Source organism: Barbus barbus, assembly GCF_936440315.1.
Source record: "Barbus barbus genome assembly, chromosome: 4".
Lineage (NCBI taxonomy): Eukaryota > Metazoa > Chordata > Actinopteri > Cypriniformes > Cyprinidae > Barbus > Barbus barbus.
In genome coordinates, this window is record NC_136732.1 from 28,274,338 (window position 1) to 28,297,399 (window position 23,062).

Here is a 23,062-nt window from a genome sequence, read left to right on the forward strand (position 1 = left end):
CCCCTTCTAAACCCGAGCTGAAATGCTATTTGCTGACGTGAGTCACGTGACGCAAATGAGATGGGATGACGTGACGCAAATAATCAATACTGCCATTTTTTTTATGTTTCACAGTTTTTAAACAAACAAAAGTGCATGACATGACTAACATAATTAAATATTTTTTTATTTAAAAGTATGTAACTGTTCAAACATAAAACAACAATAATATAAATAAATAAAACAAAATGATAAATCAAAAAATAATAAAAAAAATAAAACAATAATATAAAAAAATAAAACAAAGAACCAGTTGTTCGAACGACGAACGTAATAATGAGACGAGATGTATGTATGTAACAGTTCATTTGACTCTTTCAAACTCAAAGCAACTCAATGAAGGGCGTATTCGTTCACTAGATTCAACAAATCACATGCTCCGTCCTCGTATCATACTCGAAGGCTATTGGCTCGAGGTTTAGTCATTCTTTGACAGATGAAACGGTCCAGAGCTACGCATGCGCGCAATAGCGGCGCGCTGCGGTGGAGGGAGGAATTTCAGTGAACGAGAAATATGAGTCTCAGTCAATGGATTACGTGAACGAGAATGATTCGTTCACCTAAAAGATTCGTTCAAAAAGAACGATTCGTTCACGAACGTAACATCACTAGGTTTCAGTAACCGCTGTAGTGTTGATGCAACCATGTCAGGGAGACACTGTGTTTATTTGCGAAAGCAAAAGCTCTTTATTTGGCCTTCCGAAAGCAATTAGGAATCATTGATTAAGATTTGTATACAACAAAACAGCACAACCCAAATGTTTGAATTTGTGCAACGCATTTTATGGACGACAGTTTCGTGAACCTAGTACAGTACAAGGCTGGCTGTGCACAAAGGCTATTTCTAAAAAAAAAAAAAAAGGTCAATTCTGACTTTGCTATGACAATCTGGCGCTTCTTAATCAGGGGCTGTAATTATGTATTGTTATTAGTTCAAGTATTTGCTATTGACTGTTCAAATGTGGAGAGTACAGCCCGTCAGAAATCGTCTTTACTGCGGCTTGTGTGCAAATACATACGAGCATCATCACGGTGTCTGTCACGCAACTCTGTTCCTCTCAGGCTTAAACTGATAAAACTAACTTGAAAGCTGAAGCTTGCGATTATGGTAAGGGGCGTTACATTTCCGACGCGTGCGTGTGGTGTTCGGCCAATCACAATGCACTGGGTCAGTTGGCCAATCAGAGCAGACTGCACTTGTTGGAAGGAGGGGCTTTGTAGAAAACACGTTTGAGAGAGGCGGGTCATAGAGGACCTACAATAATGTACAGTATTTGAAAAATAATGTGTTTTTTGAACATTAAAGCATATCAACATATTCTGTTACACCAAATACACAAAATAATGATCTTTAAAATAGCATCATACGACCCCCTTTAACTATATGAAATGATATAAATATATACATTTTCTGTACCCATATGTTTAATTTTGTGATCATTCTAAATGCATTTTATTAGACTGAATCATGCCGTGATTGTGATGCACACTCTAAATGCGCACGCACATTAGTCTAGACTTCACGTAATGTATGCATGTGCTTTGTAAGAGTGTTTTGAATGTTTTTTGCAAAATACTCGATAATGTCAAATCGCACATCGTTAAAACAACAATTACGATATTATCACAGATTATATATATTGCACACCCCTAGTTGGAGCAGAACTCTGCTGGACAGTAGCTCTCCCGAAGCAGGGTTGGAGACCCTTGACATAGACAGAATCGAGTCCCCACCATAATTTTTTTCTTTTCTGACAATCTGTTTCACTTGTATGTACGTTGCACTATGGAAGAAAAGATCTGTTGCTATTTCCGTTTAATTGCGACTTCAATTATTAAAAGAATTATAATTATAATTCTGTCATCCATTACTCACCTTCATGTCGTTACATGTATGACATTCTTTCTTAAGTGTAACACAAAAAGAAGACAATTTAAAAAATATTGGTAACCAAAGAGTTGGTTCCCATTGACTTCCATTAGAATTTATCTTCTTGCATTTTCCACAGAAGAAATCGAGTCATATAGGACTACAATGACATGAAGGTGAGCAATGACAAAATTATCATTTTGGGGTGAACTATCCCTGCAAAAATCTAAATATTAATTCTCAACACAGAATACTACTAAAACAAAAAAAGGGGGATTTTTACCTTAAGAGTACCAATATCTTCAGTGCGCACAACAAATTCATCCCTCTCTCTGAAGATCCCCTCCCCCCCACTCTCACTGTCATCATCCTCACTCTCTCCAGCGATGGCCGCGTTTGACTGTTTCTTAGCTAGGTGCAGTGAAGTGATCTGAGGTGTCGGGGCATCTTCGGGGGTAGGGGGTGAGACCGGGGAAGGCTGGGGCAGCTCTTCGGGAGGAGGCGGGGAAGGGGACGGTGGGGGTGTAGCAGAGGGGGGCAACGTGGGCGGAGGCAGGGAGGGAGAGGGGAGAGCAGGTGGAGAAGGGCTGGGAGGCAGGGAATTATGCAGTGGTGGCTGTTGCTGCTGCTGTTGTAGATTCTCCTCCTCTTCTTGAGATGGGAGAGGGGAGGGCAGAGACAGAGGAGGAGGAGGCAGAGGGGATGGAGAGGAGGAGGTTGGGGGAGAAGGAGAAAGAGATGGAGGAGAAGGGGGTGCAGGGGGAAGTTCGGATCCTAAAACGGGATACGGTTGAGGAAAGAAGGAAATAATTAGTATTTCATTGATTGTAATATTTGACTGTAGACATGTTAATATACCCACCATCAACCTTGGGAGCACCCAGCATTCCATACTCAGGCTCTTCTTCTTCTTCTGGCTTGCTCTCCTCTGTCCTTATCTGATCAGTTTCCTCCTTCTCACTTCTGTCTACTTCCAACTCCTCTCCTTCCTCCTCACATTCAGTCTGTCTGTCTTCTTTCTGCTGTATTTCTTCATGTACCTCCTGCCCAGATTCTTCCTGTTCCTCACCCTTGCCTGGAACATGAGCCTCCTCCTGCAGGTTGGGCCGTGAGTGTGAATCCAGCTCCTGTGACGTGTTTATCTCCATCTCAGGTTCAGTGAGCAGGACAGACTCAGGTTGTGGGGGTGTGTTAAGAGACACCGTCTGCGGAGTGGGCGGCGGTGGCGTAGGAGGTGGTGGAATGGCAGCGAGACTGTGGGGCGTGTCATAAAGGGCAGAAATGGCAGATGAGATGCTCTTTTGCAGATCCTGGTTCTTACTGACCGAGTCTTCCTCGTCTGAGGAGAACGATGGCAGAGTCTCCAGGTTCCTCTTGAGCTCCTCATCAAGTCTTTTACAGGGCGAGGGACAGTTACTGAGACCCAGGCTTCCATCACCCTCGTTCTCTCCAAAGGGGGGAGGTGGAGGAGGAGATGGTTGTGGGGATAATGGACGAATGCCTCCCTTTACTGAAGAGGAATTTGTGGAAGTGCACCCATCCACAGGTAGAGCTTCAGTGCCCGACTGCTTCTTCCCAGTTTTCAAGAAATCCAGAAAGGAAGTTATAAAACCTGACTTCAGCTCTGAAGATTTCTCCTCAGTCTGTGAGCAAGAAGTGCAGAGCAATGAAAGATGGCAAAATACAAGCAATAAGAGACAAATAGCATTGAAATGTTTATGCAGAAGGCAAATATAGTAAAAAAAGGGAAAGAAAAATAAAGAACAACCAGAAAACAGCTTATTATTAAATGACAAATTGTAAGAAAATTTCCTTTCCTTTTTTTCTTAACATCTTTAGATTATATAATCACTGTAGTCCCACTCTCTTACGTTAGGTGTGTCTAGGAGGAGGTAAAACACCTTACTGAACAGCAGGGTGGTTGATGACGGTTACTATGAATCAGTAACCTTAGCAACAGCCACCTTAGCAACAGCGCTCTCCCTTTCTTTTATTGCATTTTTTAAGAACTCAGTCATCAGGGTGGCCTGCCAATCATTTAGTCTATGTACTCTGCTCCCTCTAGTGGCAAAGTGTATACACTGAGAACAATGCTTCCTATGTAAAATAATTGAATGTGAAAGAAATCCAAATGCATTTCATGTATAATTTAGTAATGTGTCTTTTGGTCAAAATATGAGTGGGTTATTGTTTTCTATCAGAATTACATCTGGAAAATGTATATAGAATAAGAATTGTAGTCTTACTGAGCCAGAAAGCTTCTGCATGGTAGCCCAGGCCTCTGCGGTCATTTGGTCATCCATGTCTCCCTCCCAGGATATCTGCTGATACATAAATCAAACATTTCACACACATACATAAAAAAATTGCACATATCTACACATAACACCCTAGACTGGCTCTTTCCTGAGGCTACTTGTTGCTGAGGCAACAGAGGACATTTCATATGTGCAGTTTAAACATATGGAGGAGGGCATCATTTGATTAAGGCTGTAAAATGTTGGTTGAGTTATTGAATCTTCATGCTTTGAAACATGGTTTTGGTCTGACAACATTTCATAATGTTACAGCAGATGTTTACTTTCCCCATTTAGGACAAAGCATTTGTGACTTTGACATGTAGGCCTATATTTTTTTAATTATGTCAAATTATGTCGATTTCATCATCATCTAGATTATTCTGTATTTGGAAAGATCCTACTCAGGTTGCTGATCATCTACTCATAGTGAACTTGGTCACTGCTAAGTAAGTGACATTACTTTTCCATTTGCATAAATCATAACTGATTTCACATGCTGCTTCCCACCAATCCCTTCTACTACTGAATAATATTGTTGAACCTTGCTGTGCACGGCTAACAAAAATGACTATAAATATGCTTGATAAATCAATTTAAAAGGCCTCCTAAAAACTCTTTTTAAGAAAAGAACAGTTTTAACTAAAAAGAACAAATTCAGCAAATAATTTTTCTTTGATAAAATTAATCACAGCTGCCAACTAGGCCTGGCAGGTCTTCCACAAAATATTTGACCTCCTCTAAACGCACTTCCTCCACTAAACTTTGCTCTAAATCTGCAGGTCATTTGAGGACATCAAAAAGACCCAATATGAACAAGCACATTTTCTGTTATGTTTTTGGATACAAATATTACAACAAATAAAATGCAAAACCACAGAATTGCCATTTGCTTTACATTTTACATAGAACATCTGGAGTTATTTTCTGATCTGGAGTTATACCTTCTGATATTTTCTGTTAGATTTCAAGATTCACTAAATTTTTTTGCAAGCTGAGACTCACCTCTTGGGGTTTCTGCTTCATCTTTTCCTGACCGCAGCTCATATCATTTCTGTTCATGTCAATTCTGTTCATGTCCACACTGGTAGTGGGCCCTGGGCTCAAACCAAGAGATGGTGCAGATCCTACCGAACCATCAGACAAAACTGGATCCGTACTAGACAGGGAGTCTGTCCTCAGTAGGGAGTCAGATGAGTGCATTGAAGGAATAGGGAGCTTAATCTGGTAGGAAAACAATTAAGTAATTACTTATTTTTTGAATCAACACATGCTTTTACATTTGTTACATTGGGATGTTACATTGACCCATCATTGCCACAAACATAATTCTTCCCACTGGTGCAAATCATAACCTTTAACATACTTTGATTGGTTTGATGGGTTCCTGGTATTGTTGCTGAGGCTGATGCTGTGCAAGTTGTTGATGGTGTTGCTGTTGATGGTGTTGATGAATTTGTTGTACATGTAGGTGCTGCTGTTGGTGCATATGTTGTGGTTGGTGCTGCTGTTGTGGCTGTAGATGGTGGTGCATGTGCTGTTGTAACTGTGGTTGATGATGGAGGTGAGGTGCTTGTTGTTGGTAGTTCTGCCCCTTGTTCATGTCTCTGTGCATTTCTAGCATTTGATCATCTTTCCTTCCACGCCCTCTTCCTCGCCCACGGCCCCTTTTACTCTCTCCACCAGGTCCCATCATGTTCCTGCAATACGGAGGCTCGGGGAGAGGCCGAATACGTGGCCTACCCCTGGGTCTTGGTGGACCTTCACGTTTAGGTTTGGTGGGTTTCCTCCCCCTTTTCTTTGGGCCATCATGTGGGAGCAGCTGTGGAGGAGGTCCAAGGGATGGGTACCCTGAGGGGTGGCAGAAATCTAAATCACCCATCAAAGGGCTCAAACTGCCAACTCCTGAACCACTTCCAGACTTTCTGCAACTGGAAACGAGATCAGGAAGCAAGTCTGGCAAACGTCTGCTGTTTAAGCGGATGTCAGCTGGAACATCTGCTTTATCCTCGTCATCCTCAAATTCATATTCTTGAGCATAGTTCTTTTTAGCCTGTGATTGGGCATTAGGGTCTTTCCGTTGTTTAAGGAGGTGAAATGAGCTTGTTTTCAAAAGTTTTTTAGGTCTAGAGGAACAAAAGATTGGTGAGGTAAGCCCTGCTGTGCCAGGACCACTACCTACACCTGCAGAGCCCATCATTTTGTTTCCAGTTCCGTCCACTACATGTCCTGTGTTGCCCATCCCAAGGCTTGGGCCCTGAGACTGAATTAAGCCTAGTTGTTCTGTGTTTACAGTGGATGGGAGTTCATGGGATTTCAAGGGGTCCAGATCTAAGTGCATAGTACCATTGCCAGATTCAGATAAACTGTGACAATACTGCCCATAACCCTGATCTCCATGATGACCCATCATGTCATATGCACCTCCTCCACCACCTGTAGCTTTAACTGCATCCATTCCTTCTTGTACTGTTCCACGTGCCTCTGGCACACCATCCTGACCCCCTTGTCCTGCACTTCCACCTCCTCCAGCACAACTTGCCTTGTAGTCCTCAGAGCAGAACATATCCTCCATTCCTGGAAAAAAGGATCGATCCTCATCTTGAAGAAGAGAATCTGGGAAACAAATAGATGTCAGTGGCATGAACCGTTGTTGTTGTTCTTGGCTCTGACCCTGGTTCTGAGCTGTTTTTCCCACAGGGTTACCAGTGTCATATTGATGCTCTTTGAGCTGATCCAGCTGTGGCTCTTGTTCCCTGGGCTGGGATTGGGGCTGTGGAGGTCCAGAAGCTGGTTGCATGTGGTGAGGGTGCTGGTGAGGATGTTGATGGTGAGAGTGTGCCTGTGGCTGATGGTGGGAATGAGGGGGTGGATGGTGTGAGGCCATATGATGCAAATGAGAGGGGGTAGACATGCTCAAATCAGACTCGGACAAGAAATCATGAAGCTCTGCTGCTGGTTGTTGAGAGTGGTGGGATTGATGGTGTGAGGACATCCTATGTTGTTGCTGTTGTCTGTGATCAGCGGTGCTCCCATCTCCTGCACCAACTCTATCAGTGGGGACTGGCCCTTCCCGACTGTTTGCCCTGGAGAGAGATCTCTCTAGCATGTCTAGTGGTGAAACAGAATTTTGACTTGACTGGCTTTGGTTTCGTTGAGCCTCACGTCCATAGTGGACCTCCATAGTTTGGGACTGGAGCTGGAGTTGAAGTTGAGAGGCCTGTGACTGAGTATCTACTCCTCCAGATCCACCAGTACCTAATTCCCCATTTGGTCCAATCATGGCTTGTTGACTCATTGGGTGTTGTTGTTGCTGTGAGGGAGTCTGTTGGTTGTCCATCTTGTTTCGAGTGGTATGCGAAAGGACAGACTGGAGAAGGTGAGCCTGGGAGCTTTGCTGAGATGGGTCGGGTGGTGAATCCATTAGTCCAAGGGAGGACTGGGTCTGTCGCTGCTGCAAGTCTGGAGTCTTTCGTAGGTAGGGTAATTCTGAAGGATCCTGAGCTTTCTTAAGATCTATATGTGAGTGGGCCATTGAATGCGGGTGAGAGTGCTGTGAATGCTGAGGGTGTTGCGAGTGCGATGGGTGAGGAGGGTGATGTTGATGTGTTTGATGAGTGTAAGGGTCTCCTCTGCCATAGTGGACCACTGAACCTAGGGAGTCATGTTGACCATGGGAATGAGTATGAGACAAAGAATCAACTGCACCTCGACCTCCAGTTGTACCAGCTCCAGCAAGCACTCTATCAGACTTAGTCTGCTGCTGCTTTTTCAGAGACATCTCTAACTGGTTCTCTAAACCTGTGCCTGGACCACAAGAGCCAGCAGCAACTGAAGCCACAGTGTTGGTGGTATTATTGGTCCGAATGACACTCTGTAGATGATAACGTTCTTCAGATGCTTTGTTTAGTTCATATGCAGAGAGAGACTTCCCTCCATCTCTACTCTGGGAAATGGACTGGGACTGTGGTTCTTGTGAGGCTACCTGCTGAGCTTGTTGAGAATGATGCTGGGAGGGATTGGGTGCTGGACTCTGGGAGTCCAATAAGTGCTGAATCAAAAAGTCATCCTCATCTTCTTCATCCTCATCTTGAGATCTTTCTACCCCAAGCATATCAGAATCAGACTTAGATTTCGGCGGCGTTGTGTGATAAGACTGTGTTTGCTGGGGTGGCACCCTTGTGTCTGAGTATCCTTGTGGAGAAGCCAGGAATGCTGGGGAAAGAACTGAGGATAGGTACTTGTTGCCTCCATTTCCTCCAGGTGATTGTGCAGGGCGAGTTGGAGCAGGAGAGTGCAGACCTGGGCGGATTATTCCAGAATTACTTGACGGTGAAGGGCTGGAATCCGGGAGGTGGTATGATCCTCCACCACTTGCTATACTAGCACTACCACCACCTGAACCACCCCCCACACTTCCTGAACTACCTGCTCCAGATCCAGTGGTACTGCTTGTTGTACCGGTACCACCTCCAGACACCATTAGTGCAGGTGAATGTCCTGCACCGCCGTAGCCCATTGAGGGACTCCCTGCCCCTCCGAGAGATGGTGGCAAAGAACCATATCCTGAATCAGAGCCATAGACCACCTCAGCTGAAAATGAACGTCCCGTAGCTCCAAGATTTCCATAAGCTTTTCCTGACCCCCCAAGGCTGGAACCAAGATCCTGAGCCTGTGGAGAACTGAATCCTCCATATGGCTGGGGCAAGTGAGAGGAGGGTGGCTGGCTTGGTGAATATGACTGTTGCTGTGGTGGGGTTTGACCAGGAAGGCCAGCAGTTGGCTTGACAGGAGCAACTGGAGAGCCATATGTAGACAGGCAAGGTTTGGGTGGCTGCTGCTGCGTAGCAGAGGATGACACTGTTGGAGGTGGAGGTGGAGGGGGTTGTGGTGCTGACTGGGGTGGTGGTTGCTGCCTTGAGGGTGCAGAGGAGGTACTGGATGAGACATTAGGATTAGAGGCAGAGGAGGAAGAAGAGGAGGTGGAAGAAGCTGAAGGAGGAGTGTGAGGGGTTCGAGATGAGGAAGAGCCAGAGGAAGAGTAGCCACTACTTGAACTGGAACTCTTTCCTGTTTTCCCAATACCACCACCCGAGCCAGCTGAGGAGGAGACTGAGGAGGTGTACTGGGGCTGGATAATAGGACGATATACCTGCTCTGATCGAGGAGAGGGTTTGGGTTCAGATGATGGGCTCTGCTCACCCAGTGGGCTACAGTTTATGGAGGAACCATGCCGATGATGTGATATCTGCTGGTATCCTGATGCACCACAACTAAGATAGTGTTGTAGGGGATGAGGTGTGGAAGAGGAAAGTTGAGACTGTCCGGGAGAAGGTCTCTGGTAGTGCTTGATCACACTGTCTTGCCTGGGGATGGCTCTTTCCTGGGACTGTGGCGGTTGAGGAGGTGCAGAAGAAAACACAGAGGAATTGTAGAGTTGAGAGGACTGATCCTGCAGCTGTGAGGACAGCAGGTTAAACTGAGGCGGTAAATGTCGTGTCGAGGAGGATGCAGGTGCTTGTGGTGGAGGAGCACTAGTGGGCTCTTGTGGCCCTCTATATGAAGGAGTCCCACTCTGTGAAGACAGAAGACGGTCAAATCCAAGACTTGACTGGGAGGATGTTTTAATGTGTAGCAAAGGATCATGTGGTGACAGGAGACCGTTGGAAGTAGGACTGAAGGTAGGCGTGTCCTGCAGAGATAGTGATGGGGTCACTCCAGGGAAGGAGCGCCCTGAGAAGGATGCAGGGTGCTGATATGCCGACAGAGCAGAGGAAGAGGGAAATGAGCCAGAGCCAGGTAGTGCACCAGAAATGAATAGCTCTGCAGGGGCTGGAGTGTGCATTGCTACAGCAACAGAGAGAAAAGGGAAAAGAAAATGATTCAGCAGTTAATAGGGTGATTCTATATATTTATTTCATGATATATTTCTGTGTTTATAATTAGATAATTGTCTATTCAATAATTCACAACACTAACCAGTTTGCCAAGAGGGGGTGCGAAATTGGGAGAGAAGGGAAGATGCTGAGTGGGGTGGCTGAGCACCTCGGGATTCCAAAGCAGAGATCAAGTTCATAACTGAAGCATCTGGTCCTGAGGGACTGGCATGATGTAGTCCAGTATCAAACAAGCCAGAGAGCCCTGTGAAAGATGATTATTAAAGCAAAGTCTAACAGTACAGTGTTCAATCAAATTTTTATGCGCTGTCACCATTATACTCAAACAAGCTGGATTAAACAACAGAGGCTTCCCAGTAATTAACTAATTAATTTTGTCGACTTTACCTAAGCTCCTTCCTGTGCCCCATGCTCCGCCTTGTCCAGAGGCGCCTGGATGATGATTTGTTGTATATCCTTGCAGGGGGTGTGGTGTGGCATAAGTTTGACGGTGGAGGAGTTCTGAGTCTGGATGGGAGGATCTGGAGCTCCCATAAACCAAACTGAAAAACAGAGGATTCAAAAAGAGGTAACTGACAGAGGAAACGTTATAGAAACAGACACAAAAACAAAAGTAATTGTTTACATTCTTATGCATTATTTGAAATTTGGGCATCTGACACAACCTCCCTGTCCTAATTGGCCAGTGCATAATAGATACATAAGAGAAGTAAATGTTTACGAAGTAAATGGTCAAATACTGCTTAAACATCTACCCCCAGTTTCACAGAGAAGGCTTAAGCCTAATCCTAGACTAAAATGTAAATCTTCTGATTCAACTGAAAGAAACTCGCACTGACTGATCTTAAAATATATCAGTGCCTTTGTTTTGTCTCAAGATGCACACCAATAATGTTATTTTCCTAAGTCTAAGACCTGTCTGTGAAACCGGGCCCTACATTTTTTTTAAAGAAAAACATTACAATGTAACACACACACATTATAAAGCATATATATAAAATAATATAACACTCATATGGCCAGAATTTTGAATAAGGCAATCAAATTGAATAAAATCTATTTTAAATTTTTAAATAAAAGGACATTTCTAAAGTTAAATTATACAAACATTATTAATATTCATCATTTAGCATAATAATAAGTTATGGTGTGTGCTTAATAATATATAGTTATTACAAATGAACAGTAGTAATATTACTGATAATTTGTAGTAACTATATATTATTTTATACATACTAATATTATATATACTATAAAATATTTTATATACACTATGTATTTATTTATATATATATATATATATATATATATATATATATATTTATATATATACACACTATACAGTATATATTACTGTTAATTTGCACTAACTATATATTATTAAGCACCCACCATAACTCCCAATAATATTTAGCTATATGTTTAGTTAACATATGCATATAACAATGCAGAGAAAGATGCAGAGAAATTACTGGGAATTAATTTTGATTATACCATTGTTTTTGGTCACTGTTTGTTGCTCTTTTAGTAGGTGTTTTGTTATGTATCTTTGATCAATTTAAAAATAAAGGGTGCAAGTATTAAATTCCACTAATTATCTAATTAAATAATCTCTATTTAATTTTCCAATCAGCCAAATTTGTATACAATCTAATTATGGCTTTGTTTTTTGTGTGTATGTGTGTTTCTTTTTACTTGCTCAAACATCAACCACTTGTGTTTTCTTCATTTAAAAGTAATTTTGGAGGACTAAATCAAACAATAACTCAGTGTATCGAATCATAAATCATGTGACATTGGGATGGATTTCATTGTTCCCCCCTCAGTTCAGAGAGTGAAAAAGTCTGTTGGGCTCTATACTCATACTAAATCCCTGTATAGAGTATCAGTTGACCCAGCTTGGCATTTTCCCTCTCACACCATAGCCACACACAAAGATTAGCTCTTTTAATCAGCCTACTCACTTCCAGATCTTCCTTCCAAAAAGCCAGCAGGATCTGATTTTGACACACTATCTACAACAATCATCACACAAACAACATATTATCAGCATTCTCAATATTGCCTCCTCTATCTATAAATTAAGCAAATATGCTGACTCGATATACAACTTATGAATGACAAAACAAGACATTATAATTCATTTTTTTGGACCTTGTCTCACAGTTACCACCGCTACACTTCACGATCTGCAATGATACCAAGTGTAGCTCAGCATTCTGATTGGCCACTCTGCCTGTTGCCAGCCAATCAACTGTCTTTTGCAGTCTTTGCAGACTGTCTCTGTTGTTCGCTTTCATAGAAAGTGGCCAGTTCAGTTGACAATGGCGGTTAGGATGTTGCTGAGGTAAGACACAGAGCGCTCATTGATAAAAGCTCTCCACTGACTGAATTGCCTTGGTAACCCCCTCCCCTCCATCCTCAAAAGGCTCTTAGTGTGAGTACAGCTCAGTTAGTCTAGATCCCTCTCACTCTGAGACCAGAGTGGGAAGCCACAGACACCACATACTGAGTGAGCGTGTGGTGAGGGGGTGGGTGTCATTCAACAGAAGCGGTGGAGTGAACCAGAAAATCTATTTTAAAACCTATTAAAGAAAGACCTTAATCAAACCTTCATCTTTGAGTGTAGTATTCGAAGAATTACCTAAATAAATCTGTACAACCTATAAGCACAGCCGCTCATTACATAGGCCTACTTCCCAATTCAGTCCCGACAGGACGCAAGACTAGATTTATATTGTCATTCTCCATTAAATAGACTCCTGGGCTCAATATAGTCACCGGAATACATGTCTCTCAAAAGACCCTAATAAATGTGACAAAGACAACTGATGTCCATCCTGAGGGGGTTCCATCTGGGAGCATGTCCATCTCTTTTAAAAAACACCCTCATCTTGGAGGCACAAGACTCACGTAATTAACTGGATAAAGGCTCTAATGAACTGGGTTAAACATTTAAATGCATGAGTGAGAGCGCACATCCCGGCTGCCAACTGCTTCACTAATTGTACCTCTGGCATAATACACAATATACAGTGCCATGACAAAAGTACCCTTATGATGTTTTGCTACACTGCTGCTTCGGTTTGATACCGATTCTTTTGTGGGATCGTCTCAGGTTATGCAGAACAAGGCAAGCATTGTAGATAAGCTGAGTCACTGCTTTAAAAACTGTTAAGAGTCATAGTACCATGCAAAAGGGACACATAGCATTAAAAAAAGGACCATCAAGTTATGAGATGGATATGAATGATCATTTTAAATAAAAAATAAAATAAAATAAATATGACGAACCCTGACAAGCAGATGTTTCTCCTGCAACTGAATGTCTTTTCATCATAAATAAGTCATGCATCATAGCATCAGTACTCTCTCTTCAAATGTGAGAACCATGTACATGAAATAATTATTCTGTGCAACCAAAGGAAGCAGTTTCACTTCTAGGTAATGTTTGATAGGAGGTTTGATAAGAATTAGACCGTAATTGGCTCTTAATCCCAAAGAGGCAGCGCAGAGACGATCAGGGAATAGATGATGAACTTCACAAGAATAAGGTAAAATGAAGGATATCGTACAAACAGTGGGGTTAAAAAGTATGAGACAACTTTGTGAGTCTATTTTGCTTTTAATTAAATATTATTTTATTACAAATTATATCATCAGCATAACAATGAGTGAGAAGTTACATGCAGAATTTCATATTTGCTAATATGTTTTATGAAATATTGCTTTGTTTATTAGAAATTATTTACCCATGCACATCCTTAAATTCATATGCACTAAATTTTTAATCATAAACATTAACTTTTCCTTCCCCTCCCCCTCACAAAAGCATATCTTCTCTGATCCTGTGTGCACCGGCGTGAGGGCTGGACAATAGTTCCTCCCTCCAGCAACTTGTCACTCATATGAGATTGCAGCAATTAGCAAAACAACAATGATCAACAATCCAATCAATTACCAAAAACAAGTCCCGTCCAACATTTTTTCCTCATTCGATAAGCCATTTCACAAGGATATGAATGTTACAATAGGAAAGAGAAAATGGTTTTGGTTTCATGGTTTCGGAATTTAACAACAGCAGGGCTGAACTAAAGTTTTGCTTATTGATTTTTGCTTTTTAAATTTAATTAGCGACCTACAAATACATTTTATTTGTTTTAATATTAGAATATTTAATTGAAACTACAATAAAAATAGATAAGATAATACAATAAAAAATACAATAGATAATAAAATAAAAATAATTATTATAAAATTATGATACTTTGTTGGTGACTGACTCTGGTGACTCTGTTATCCTAATTCTGTTAGACTTAACCTCGGCTTTTGATACAGTTGATCATAAAACTCTTTTATCTCGACTAGAATATTTTGTGGGCATCCAGGGAACTGTTCTTAGCTGGTTCAAATCATATTTAACAAATAGAAGTTTCTCTGTCAGATTGGGTAATTTTTCTTCATTGCCTGCTAAACTTTCCTGTGGAGTGCCACATGGTTCTATTCTCGCACCCATTCTTTTTTCCATTGTATTTACTTCCTTTGGGCTCTATTTTCAGAAAGCATGGTGTATCATTTCACAGCTATGCAAATGATACACAAATGTATCTACCCCTGAAATGAAATAAGCATGCTGCTCTGGAATCTCTTTTTGCATGCCTGGATGAAGTGAAAACCTGGTTCTCTCAAATTTTCTGAATGAATCAAAAACCGAGTTTATAGTCTTTGGCCCTAGTGAAAATTCAGGGAGCAAAAGTATCGATCTGGACTACCTTGCTCCTTTTACTTCTTCCTGTATTAAGAACCTAGATGTTTTCTGGGATCAGAGTCTTATATTTGATAAACAAATAAATGAGGTTATTAGTTCCTGTTTTTTTCAGCTACGCCTTCTCTCCAAAACTAAATCTCTTCTCTCTGTGAAAACTTTAGAGATTGCTATCCATGCGCTCATTACAACTCGCTTGGATTACTGCAACTCTCTCTATTACTGCAACTCTCTCTATCGTGGCATTTCTAAATCTTCCATCGCTCGTCTCCAATTAGTACAAAACGTCGCTGCTAAATTCCTCAAAGGACAACGTAAATTTGATCACGTTACTCCAATTCTGAAATCGTTACATTGGTTACCTGTGCATCTTAGAATTGAGTTCAAAATTCTTCTTTTTGTTTTTAAATCTATAAATAATCTGGCACTGAGCTATCTATCTGATCAACTTTATCCATACAATCCTACTCAAAATCTGAGGTCTGGTGATCAAAGACTTCGCTCTGTCCCCAGATCACGTTTAAAGCATAGAGGGGATAGAGCCTTTGCGGTTGCTGACCCTAGGCTGTGGAACAGCCTTCCAGCCTATATCAGACTGGCACAGTCTTTAACTGTTTTTAAATCATCTCTTAAAACCCATTTCTTTTCTTTGGCTTTTAATTCACTGTGAGTTTATGGTATGAAACTGTGGGTTGTCCTGTGTTCTATGTATTTGTTTGTTCAGCACTTTGGTCAGCCGTGCTCGCTGTTTTTAAATGTGCTATGTAAATAAATTAAACTTGAACTTATTAAAAATAGAGGGACTCAATTCAATTTCATATTTTAAAAACATTTATATATTTACTATTTTATATTTATACATTGGGATCACACTACAACTATTTTACATCCAGTAGTTTCTTCCTCTCAGTCTCTCCTTTCTCACTTTTTTCATCATGCTGTCTTACACCTTCAGTCAATCAGTTCATCCTGTTAAACCTCTCACCTCCTGCCATTGTGCATGTTCTTGAGCTGATTAAGCATAATTTGACAATGGAGGGAAAAAGAATAATAGGGAAAAGGTGAAACGTGAAAAATAAATAAACAATGGAAGGGGAAAAAAAACAAAAAAACAAAGGGAAGGGCTAAATTAGAAAGCTTGATTGAATCCACTGTACAAGACTGCTCCTAATTACACAGGCAGTAATTCAACACTGCCCCCCCAACAGGTGCAAAATGTTTACAGCCTGATGGGGAACTCAGTCATGGCCATTAATCTCCATTAGAACCGTGCAGAGGTGTGTGCTGGATGCACGCTACCCTAAGAAGGATAGAGAGCCTGGTGAACCTTGCCATCATGGAGTATGCCTTTGTCATCTTCATAACCAAGATTCAGTGCGCAGAAGTCTTGCTAAGCAACAGTGCTATCATTTTATGTTTATTCTCGTTTAATAACACATGCAACAACATTTCTTAATATAAGATCCAATATTGCCAAATGTGGTGTCTTACACAGACCCCAGTGTCATTTTGTTTTATTTTATGCTAATTTGCCACTTCTCAGTGTTTCATCATTGCATAATAGCTATGCTTCCAATGACTCAAAGCAGCAGTCTCACTGTCTAATATTCATTCAAAAGCAGAAGCAATTTTCGGAAAACTACAAGAGAGAAGGTTCAATACAAAAGCTTTTCATTTCATTTTATTCGGCGAATGCTTTTCAGCCTCTGCAGCAGCAGCACTGAAGCTTGTCCATCATCATAAGCCTGAATTCCTCATTAAGATTCTGGATTCTATCAATCTGCCTATGAGTCTACAGAGATGCTCTCAAATCAGAAACACAATATTAAAGATTCCGACAGAAAATAGAACAATTCCTCTTCAGACTTGCTAAGAGTCAGCTAGAGATACTGGGATGCAGGCTCGCAGAATATCAGGGGAATGTTACGTGTTAGAAAAACTCTGACCACACACAGCATTTGTGATCCTTTTTTAGGAGTGTGATTGGAATTCCTCATACATACACATAGGGGTTTCCACACATCTAGGAATGATCGCTCAAAAGAATAGCCCTATTGTTGTCCTGTCATGCAAGAAAGAAAGGAGCCACTCCAAATGTGTTGCAATGCACAAATGAAAAGACCTCTTTACACAATCTCACAGACAACAAACAGGCACCAGAACTTATTTGCATCTGTGTAAATAATAATAATAATATTAAATACAACCTAGAATAAAATATTTTTTGTTTTTTTTAAATAGAAAGAATTCTGCAAAGACAAATAGTAGCATTCCACCGTAACGCATATTACACCTAAATAATCATAAATAATTCAAATTTCTTATTATTTCACTTCCCGTGCCCATATAACAATAGTGCAAACTATGCTGTAGGTGTGCACCCAACTGTACGACTGACTCCATACATGCAACGCGAGACACTAACGCCACCAGGAATGATTGCACGCGCGCTCTGTAAGCTGCTAAGATTGATTTGGTTGTCACGGCGACTGATAAAGTATATAGAGGTGCGCCTTTGAACTGTAAGTAGGCCGCGAAAATAGTGAAACGCGTACCCAACGTAGAGCACGACACCGTAACATTCCCGTTTTCAGGTAACGTTAGCAACAGAATATTTCATCTCTATTTAAATATTGCAATGCAACACTTCCTGAAAGCATCAACCCTTTTGAGCAAGCCTAATTTTTCCCGCATTGATTTAATGGCTAGGCAATGTAAAACTAAGGTTTGTCAGGTCATTTTATTAGTTCTTTCAAATCTCAGTGGATATTTAGAAGAAAAAAAACATTATACAGCAAGTATTTATTGATAGTCTTTTCTGCTGGTGGGCTGCAAATACGTTAGCAGTGCGTCTTACGTTTATGTTTACAGTGTGCACGTCTCGGTCACGCTGTAATTTCACTGAGGAACACTACACACTATTTGGTACATTGCCAAGAGACTAGTAAAACGACAGTATCCTCAACAACAGATAAGGTATTTCTCCGATAGGCTATGCAAAGTGCTTTTTTTTTTAATACTACGAATTAGTAGCAGAGGTTGTTCATATAAGTAAGCGTATAATATACAGCCAGTGTTGTGACATGTGTAGCTGAATTATACATGCTGTCTGTAAGGAACTTCACCTCTGCATTTTGTCATTTAACGTTCAAGTAAATCTAAAAAAATAAATCTGATTTAACTCAAAATGTGCATGTCCAAAATAAACCCTTTTCGATTTAACAGACTAATACGCGTTAGCTACAGAGACGAGCTGAATACAGTAGCTAGCGACCATTTCATCCCCAAAAATATATACGTTATGTGATTGCTTCTAATTGGTTGCCTCCAAAATAACGTTGTCAACGTGCGTTTTGTGCCACGCATTACTCGCTAACGTTACGCCGAATTAGCGTGTATTTAAGTACGGCATGCAATGTCAGGTTTGGTGCGCCTCCAAGGCAGAAGGTTTGATTTTTCATTTTTGATAATACGCTAGCAAGCTAGCAAGCAACATCATCCCATCCCCCCTCTTTTCGCCCCTCTCCCCCTTTTCTGTCTCAGTCTACCTTCCGTATCATGCATTAACTCTCAATCGCATTCCTTGCATTTTCAAGACACCCCCTCCTCCCTCAGAAATGACAATACTGATGGCTGTACGTGGAGCTAGCGACAATATAACGCATGGAAGTGGTGAATGAACACAGCACTGGGAGCAAGAGTGGGAACATGCATTGCATTGCGTCCGTCGGCATGGGCATTGTTACAGCCAGCTAAGCATATTTATGCATCCAGTGCATGGGAGAAGTGCACTTGCACAGGCGCCTTACCTTGCCTTCGCCGATCTCTCGTAACTCCATCCCGTTCCAGCGCCCAGATCACCGAATCCTGTGCCAGGATAATTTCTATCCATTAAAGAAGAGACTAGGGATGAAGATGGAGCGATAGATAGGGGGAAGGGGAGGGAGGTATTTCCTAAATTCTAACACACTATCACTCCCCGTGTCCTTTCCTGAGCGCTCAATGTCTGTTTATCTCTCTCGTTTCACAAGCAAGTCCTCAAGAATAGGACCAGCTCAGAGGGGGAGAGGAATGGAGGGAGAATGAGGAGGAGGAGGAGGAGGAGGGGAGATGGAGGATACAGCGGGGAGGAGGGGGCCGAAGTATTATACCAACCACCGCCACCACAAAAAATCCGGTTTCTGCCTCCCCTCCCCTCTTTTGCCCTCTTATATATCTCGATGCCTATTGTCCTTCGCAGCAGAAACAGTAACGCGGCTGATGCACTGCATGTCTAATTCTGATGCCATTGCTTATTACACCCACAACACGTGCTTGATTGTAGCCTATTTAGTTGTTCGCGCACTGCATTGCCACAAAAAGGTGAGATACTAGGTCTCTATAAATAGCAGTCAACCGAGCGCGCGTTTTCTTTTTTATTCAGCTGTTGCGTCCCAAATATTTACATCATGGATAAATATACACGGGACGGTAGGCTACCTCCTCGTCAGAAACAAAGTGGCTTGTTAGGTTCATTAAATAAAATCCGTGAAGTTTCTAAGAAATATGCAAGGGACCAGTGTCATGATTCAGTGCCTCGCATAAATGTTACCAACAACGCACGGGATTCTAATCGCTATTTTCAGGTATTAGCCAAGACGACGCCATTTTTAAGAGTGGACTAACAGGCTCACACGCATAAACATATCCACACACGCCCCCCTCTGCCGACTCGCTTGTCACACTCTCACACATACGCAGTCTGTCTGGAAGTCTCGTGCGTACTGCCGCCTTGTTACAGCACACAGGCACTACTGAGTATGGGACGCTCTCTCTAGTATGGTCTGTGAAAGATGAGTGACAACAGCGACTAAATACTGGCATCGATTTAAGCGTCACGCGCGCTGTTGCTTCACGCAGTCGAAGTAGCAATCAAATACAAGCTTGTCTACATTTTATTTATTTTATTAATAATGAAAATGTAATTCCATTTGATAAAACACTTTTAAAAAAATTAACAAACCTTATTCATGAAAATATTGACAACATTCACACTGAAATTGTGGTCCATGATGATAGTAACAATAATTCTAAAGAATAAAATAGGGTTAACTGCTGAACATGTAGCAAAAGTATAATAAATTATCTACTGACTGAAGCTGTACTTTTTCACCAGTAAAACCCTGTATCGCCCCTCTCCCCTCCCCCATTTAAAAAAACATCATGTCTTTGTCATTCCTCTTCTTGAGTTTGTGGTGGCTCGGATGGATTTCCCCTGTAAAGAGCAAAGATGCATATTTTAAAACACATTTTGAACATGCAGCGCAAAACAATTTTATAGCAGGCACTGCATCGCTTTTGTTTACGATGTATAAACAAGCCGTCCAGTGCTCTCACCCAGAGTACGGCGGTGGAGGTGCATCATGCTGGCCGCTGTGGCCCAGAGCCTCATTGTACGAGGGGAGACCTGGAGCCCTGTTAGCCAAGGGCACAGATTCAGGTATTGGCTGCCCATCCACACCCATACGCACAGGTACACTGTGAAGATGCAGAAAACAGTGTGATATTGCTGCATAAAGGGCATATATTGCTGTGGTAATGATAGCATGCACTTACCTGCCCCCTCTTGAATTCTTGCCTCTGTTCTTGTAGCAATATATGCCCAACACAGTGGCTATAATCGCTGTTATTACAATAGCCACAATGCCAGCTACCAAACCAGACACATCCACTGGGAGTGAAGACTCTGTAGAAAAAAAAACAATCAGGTCATCATTCTCAACCAATTTTAATTGTTTATTAAGTGATCCCGTTCTTTTTGGATAAAATATTGAAAATACGGTGTTAAAACCCAGGTCTAGCGTCTGAAAATAACATAAATAACTGATAATATTTGTAGTTTGCATTTGCTTACGCTATGATGACAGCTAGCTAGACATGAATCTTAAAAATAAAGGTTCCAAAAGCAGTGCCATAAAACCACCATTTTAAGAGTGAAGGCTGCTTGCTGTGCAATGAGACTAAGTTGTCATTTTTATTTGAAAATGTATTCCAAATGTTCAATGTCCATATCTTTATATGGGGGAAGTCGTGGCCTAATGGTTAGAGAGTCGGACTCGTAATCCATAGGTTGCGGGTTCGAGTCTCGGGCCGGCAGGGATTGTAGGTGGGGAGAGTGAATGTCCAGCGCTTTCTCCACCCTCAATACCACGACTGAGGTGCCCTTGAGCAAGGCACCGAACCCCCAACTGCTCCCCGGGCGCCGCAGCATAAATGGCTGCCCACTGCTCCGGGTGTGTGTTCACGGTGTGTGTGTGTTCACTGCTGTGTGTGTGCACGTTGGGTGGGTTAAATGCAGAGCACGAATTCCGAGTATGGGTCACCATACTTGGCAGTAAGTCACTTCACTTCACATCTTTACCTATATCTATAAAATGGAAAATACATTCATTTAAAAATAAAAATAAAAAAAAACCTTACCATGACTATTGACATAGCTTTCCCAGAATTTGGCCTGTTGGAAAACAAAATAAATAGCATCAAGTAACTGTGCTTATACCATCTTTTTATTTTCATCTCATCACATAGTGGCTATAGCATGCTTCCATTGTGTTCACTTTCTCTTGTATACACTCTTTTTCTTACTGTCTGTATGTCATCTTCAAACACCTCCCTGGCCTCTTCGTATGAGCATATTTCCTCTATGCATTCTCTCTGTAGATCGTCAGGCACCACTACCTCAAAATCCCAACTGTTATACAACAGTTTACGGGAGAGAAACAAACCTGCTGACTTCTCTTCTAGGAACACTGAGGAACACAGGAGAATATGAATCATAATGACAATCAGCTACACACTACAAACATACTTTTTACAGACACAAGGTACAGTACAATATGCAGGAATTGTAATGAAATGACAGTTAACCATGAAGACATAATTAGAAATACAAAGCATTAAAATAACCAAATAAAATAAATAATTATGTTGTATTAAGAGTATGAAGCCTACCAATGTTTGCAATACATCTAAAGTCTAATGTAAATGAGATCTAAGAGGTCTAAGTCGTTGATTTCAATGAGTGCATAGGGAGGTAAACTAACCAAAAAACACTCCATAATACCAAATAATCAGCAACAATAAATGATAAACCCAAAGAATTTCAAACACTGGCTATTAAAAAGTTTTTTTTTTAAAGTTTATTATTTACCATCATTTCCATTATAGATCACTCTGCCCCAAACAAGATGCAGCAGGGATATCAAGCTGAAACATATCGCTGGAAACCCCAGCATTGTACCTGTTCAAAATAATATTACAAAGATTAACAGGCTATGTTTTGATAAATCCATATACAGGAAATATACACAACCCCAAAAATTCGTCAACAAAATATTGAATATTCCGGAAAAGGCTTTTACAATGTCGTCCTCTATCGGTCATTTCACTTACTCAAAAGCAAATATGATTTATTTTATACTAGGAAAAAATATATAAAGCCTACATATACATAATATATCCGTTTAATATCTTAGTTTCAACACTGCAACTTAAATGAACCACACTCTGACCAAATTGTGGCAACACGAGGGAATGACTGAATATTTTTGTATTTTTAAGTAAAGTAAATAGTGCATATCTACCCATTCATTTAGAAAACAAGCTGTAGCCCACCACGAAACGCACGACAGAAAGTAGAAAAGAAAGCAAAACTGCGTCTAAAGAAAAACGACATGGGTCACCGCCCGCTTACCTTGACACACTTTTGTGCTCCGTAGAAGGAAACTTTAAAAGAAAAATACTTTCAGAATTCTCCAGAGATTTCCTCTCCTAGGATATGTAAATTATGGCAGTAGATAAAGAGTTCGAATGCACGGAATTCACATGTTCGATGTTTTTAATCGAAATTCTTCCACATTCACCTGTGTTCACATTCACACCGACATCTTAACTCATCAGGTTCGAGACATACCAGTTTGACAACATAGTTTACAGCCGTGAGCATTTGTAGGAGTGGCAGTGGGATGTGACAGAGTTTCGGTGAATTCCCTGAACACCACAATAAGCAAAGGTGCTTTAATCCATCCACCCATTAAGAAAAACCAGCAAGTTTTAGTGCTGTATCTAAGTACTGCATATAAGTCCTGTATATATTACTATCTTTTTTTTTTTTTTTTTTTTGCAATAACAGCAGCGGAATAGAGTCATAAGTACA

General features: G+C 41.2%; 2 protein-coding genes across 3 annotated transcripts in view; both read right to left on the minus strand.

The window, feature by feature from the left end:
* LOC306869093 (proline-rich protein 12-like) overlaps window positions 1-18,788 on the minus strand; it is a 28,012-nt gene extending 9,224 nt beyond the window's left edge. The window contains exons 1-8 of the mRNA XM_079415696.1: window positions 18,678-18,788; window positions 10,491-10,645; window positions 10,186-10,347; window positions 5,573-10,053; window positions 5,212-5,430; window positions 4,156-4,233; window positions 2,772-3,552; window positions 2,193-2,683 (exon numbers count right to left, since the gene is read on the minus strand). Of these exons, the coding sequence (XP_079271822.1) occupies window positions 2,193-2,683; window positions 2,772-3,552; window positions 4,156-4,233; window positions 5,212-5,430; window positions 5,573-10,053; window positions 10,186-10,347; window positions 10,491-10,645; window positions 18,678-18,760 (6,450 nt within the window). The 5' untranslated portion in view covers window positions 18,761-18,788. The remainder of the gene's footprint in view (window positions 1-2,192; window positions 2,684-2,771; window positions 3,553-4,155; window positions 4,234-5,211; window positions 5,431-5,572; window positions 10,054-10,185; window positions 10,348-10,490; window positions 10,646-18,677) is intronic.
* Window positions 18,789-19,786: 998 nt separating this feature from the next.
* Window positions 19,787-22,846, minus strand: LOC306869101 (transmembrane gamma-carboxyglutamic acid protein 2-like). 2 transcript variants are annotated; one of them, XM_079415711.1, is made up of 8 exons: window positions 22,770-22,815; window positions 22,601-22,677; window positions 22,058-22,147; window positions 21,493-21,656; window positions 21,328-21,361; window positions 20,464-20,593; window positions 20,245-20,385; window positions 19,788-20,122 (listed from the first exon to the last, which is right to left on the minus strand). In XM_079415711.1, the coding sequence occupies exons 3-8, from the start codon at window positions 22,140-22,142 to the stop codon at window positions 20,080-20,082; spliced, it is 597 nt and encodes a 198-aa protein (XP_079271837.1). In that variant the 5' UTR covers window positions 22,143-22,147; window positions 22,601-22,677; window positions 22,770-22,815; the 3' UTR covers window positions 19,788-20,079. The 2 variants fall into 2 exon arrangements, with proteins under 2 accessions (XP_079271836.1, XP_079271837.1); XM_079415710.1 differs by having other exon boundaries at window positions 19,787-20,122; window positions 22,601-22,846.
* Window positions 22,847-23,062: the final 216 nt, after the last annotated feature.

Coding starts and splice junctions, on each gene's coding strand:
- LOC306869101 (XM_079415710.1), bottom strand. CDS start 22,142: ATGCTGGGGTTTCCAGCGATATGTTTCAGCTTGATATCCCTGCTGCAT. Junction 21,362..21,492: donor TTGAAGATGACATACAGACA/GTAAGAAAAAGA, acceptor GTTTTCCAACAG/GCCAAATTCTGGGAAAGCTA. Junction 20,123..20,244: donor CCTCCACCGCCGTACTCTGG/GTGAGAGCACTG, acceptor TGCTCTTTACAG/GGGAAATCCATCCGAGCCAC.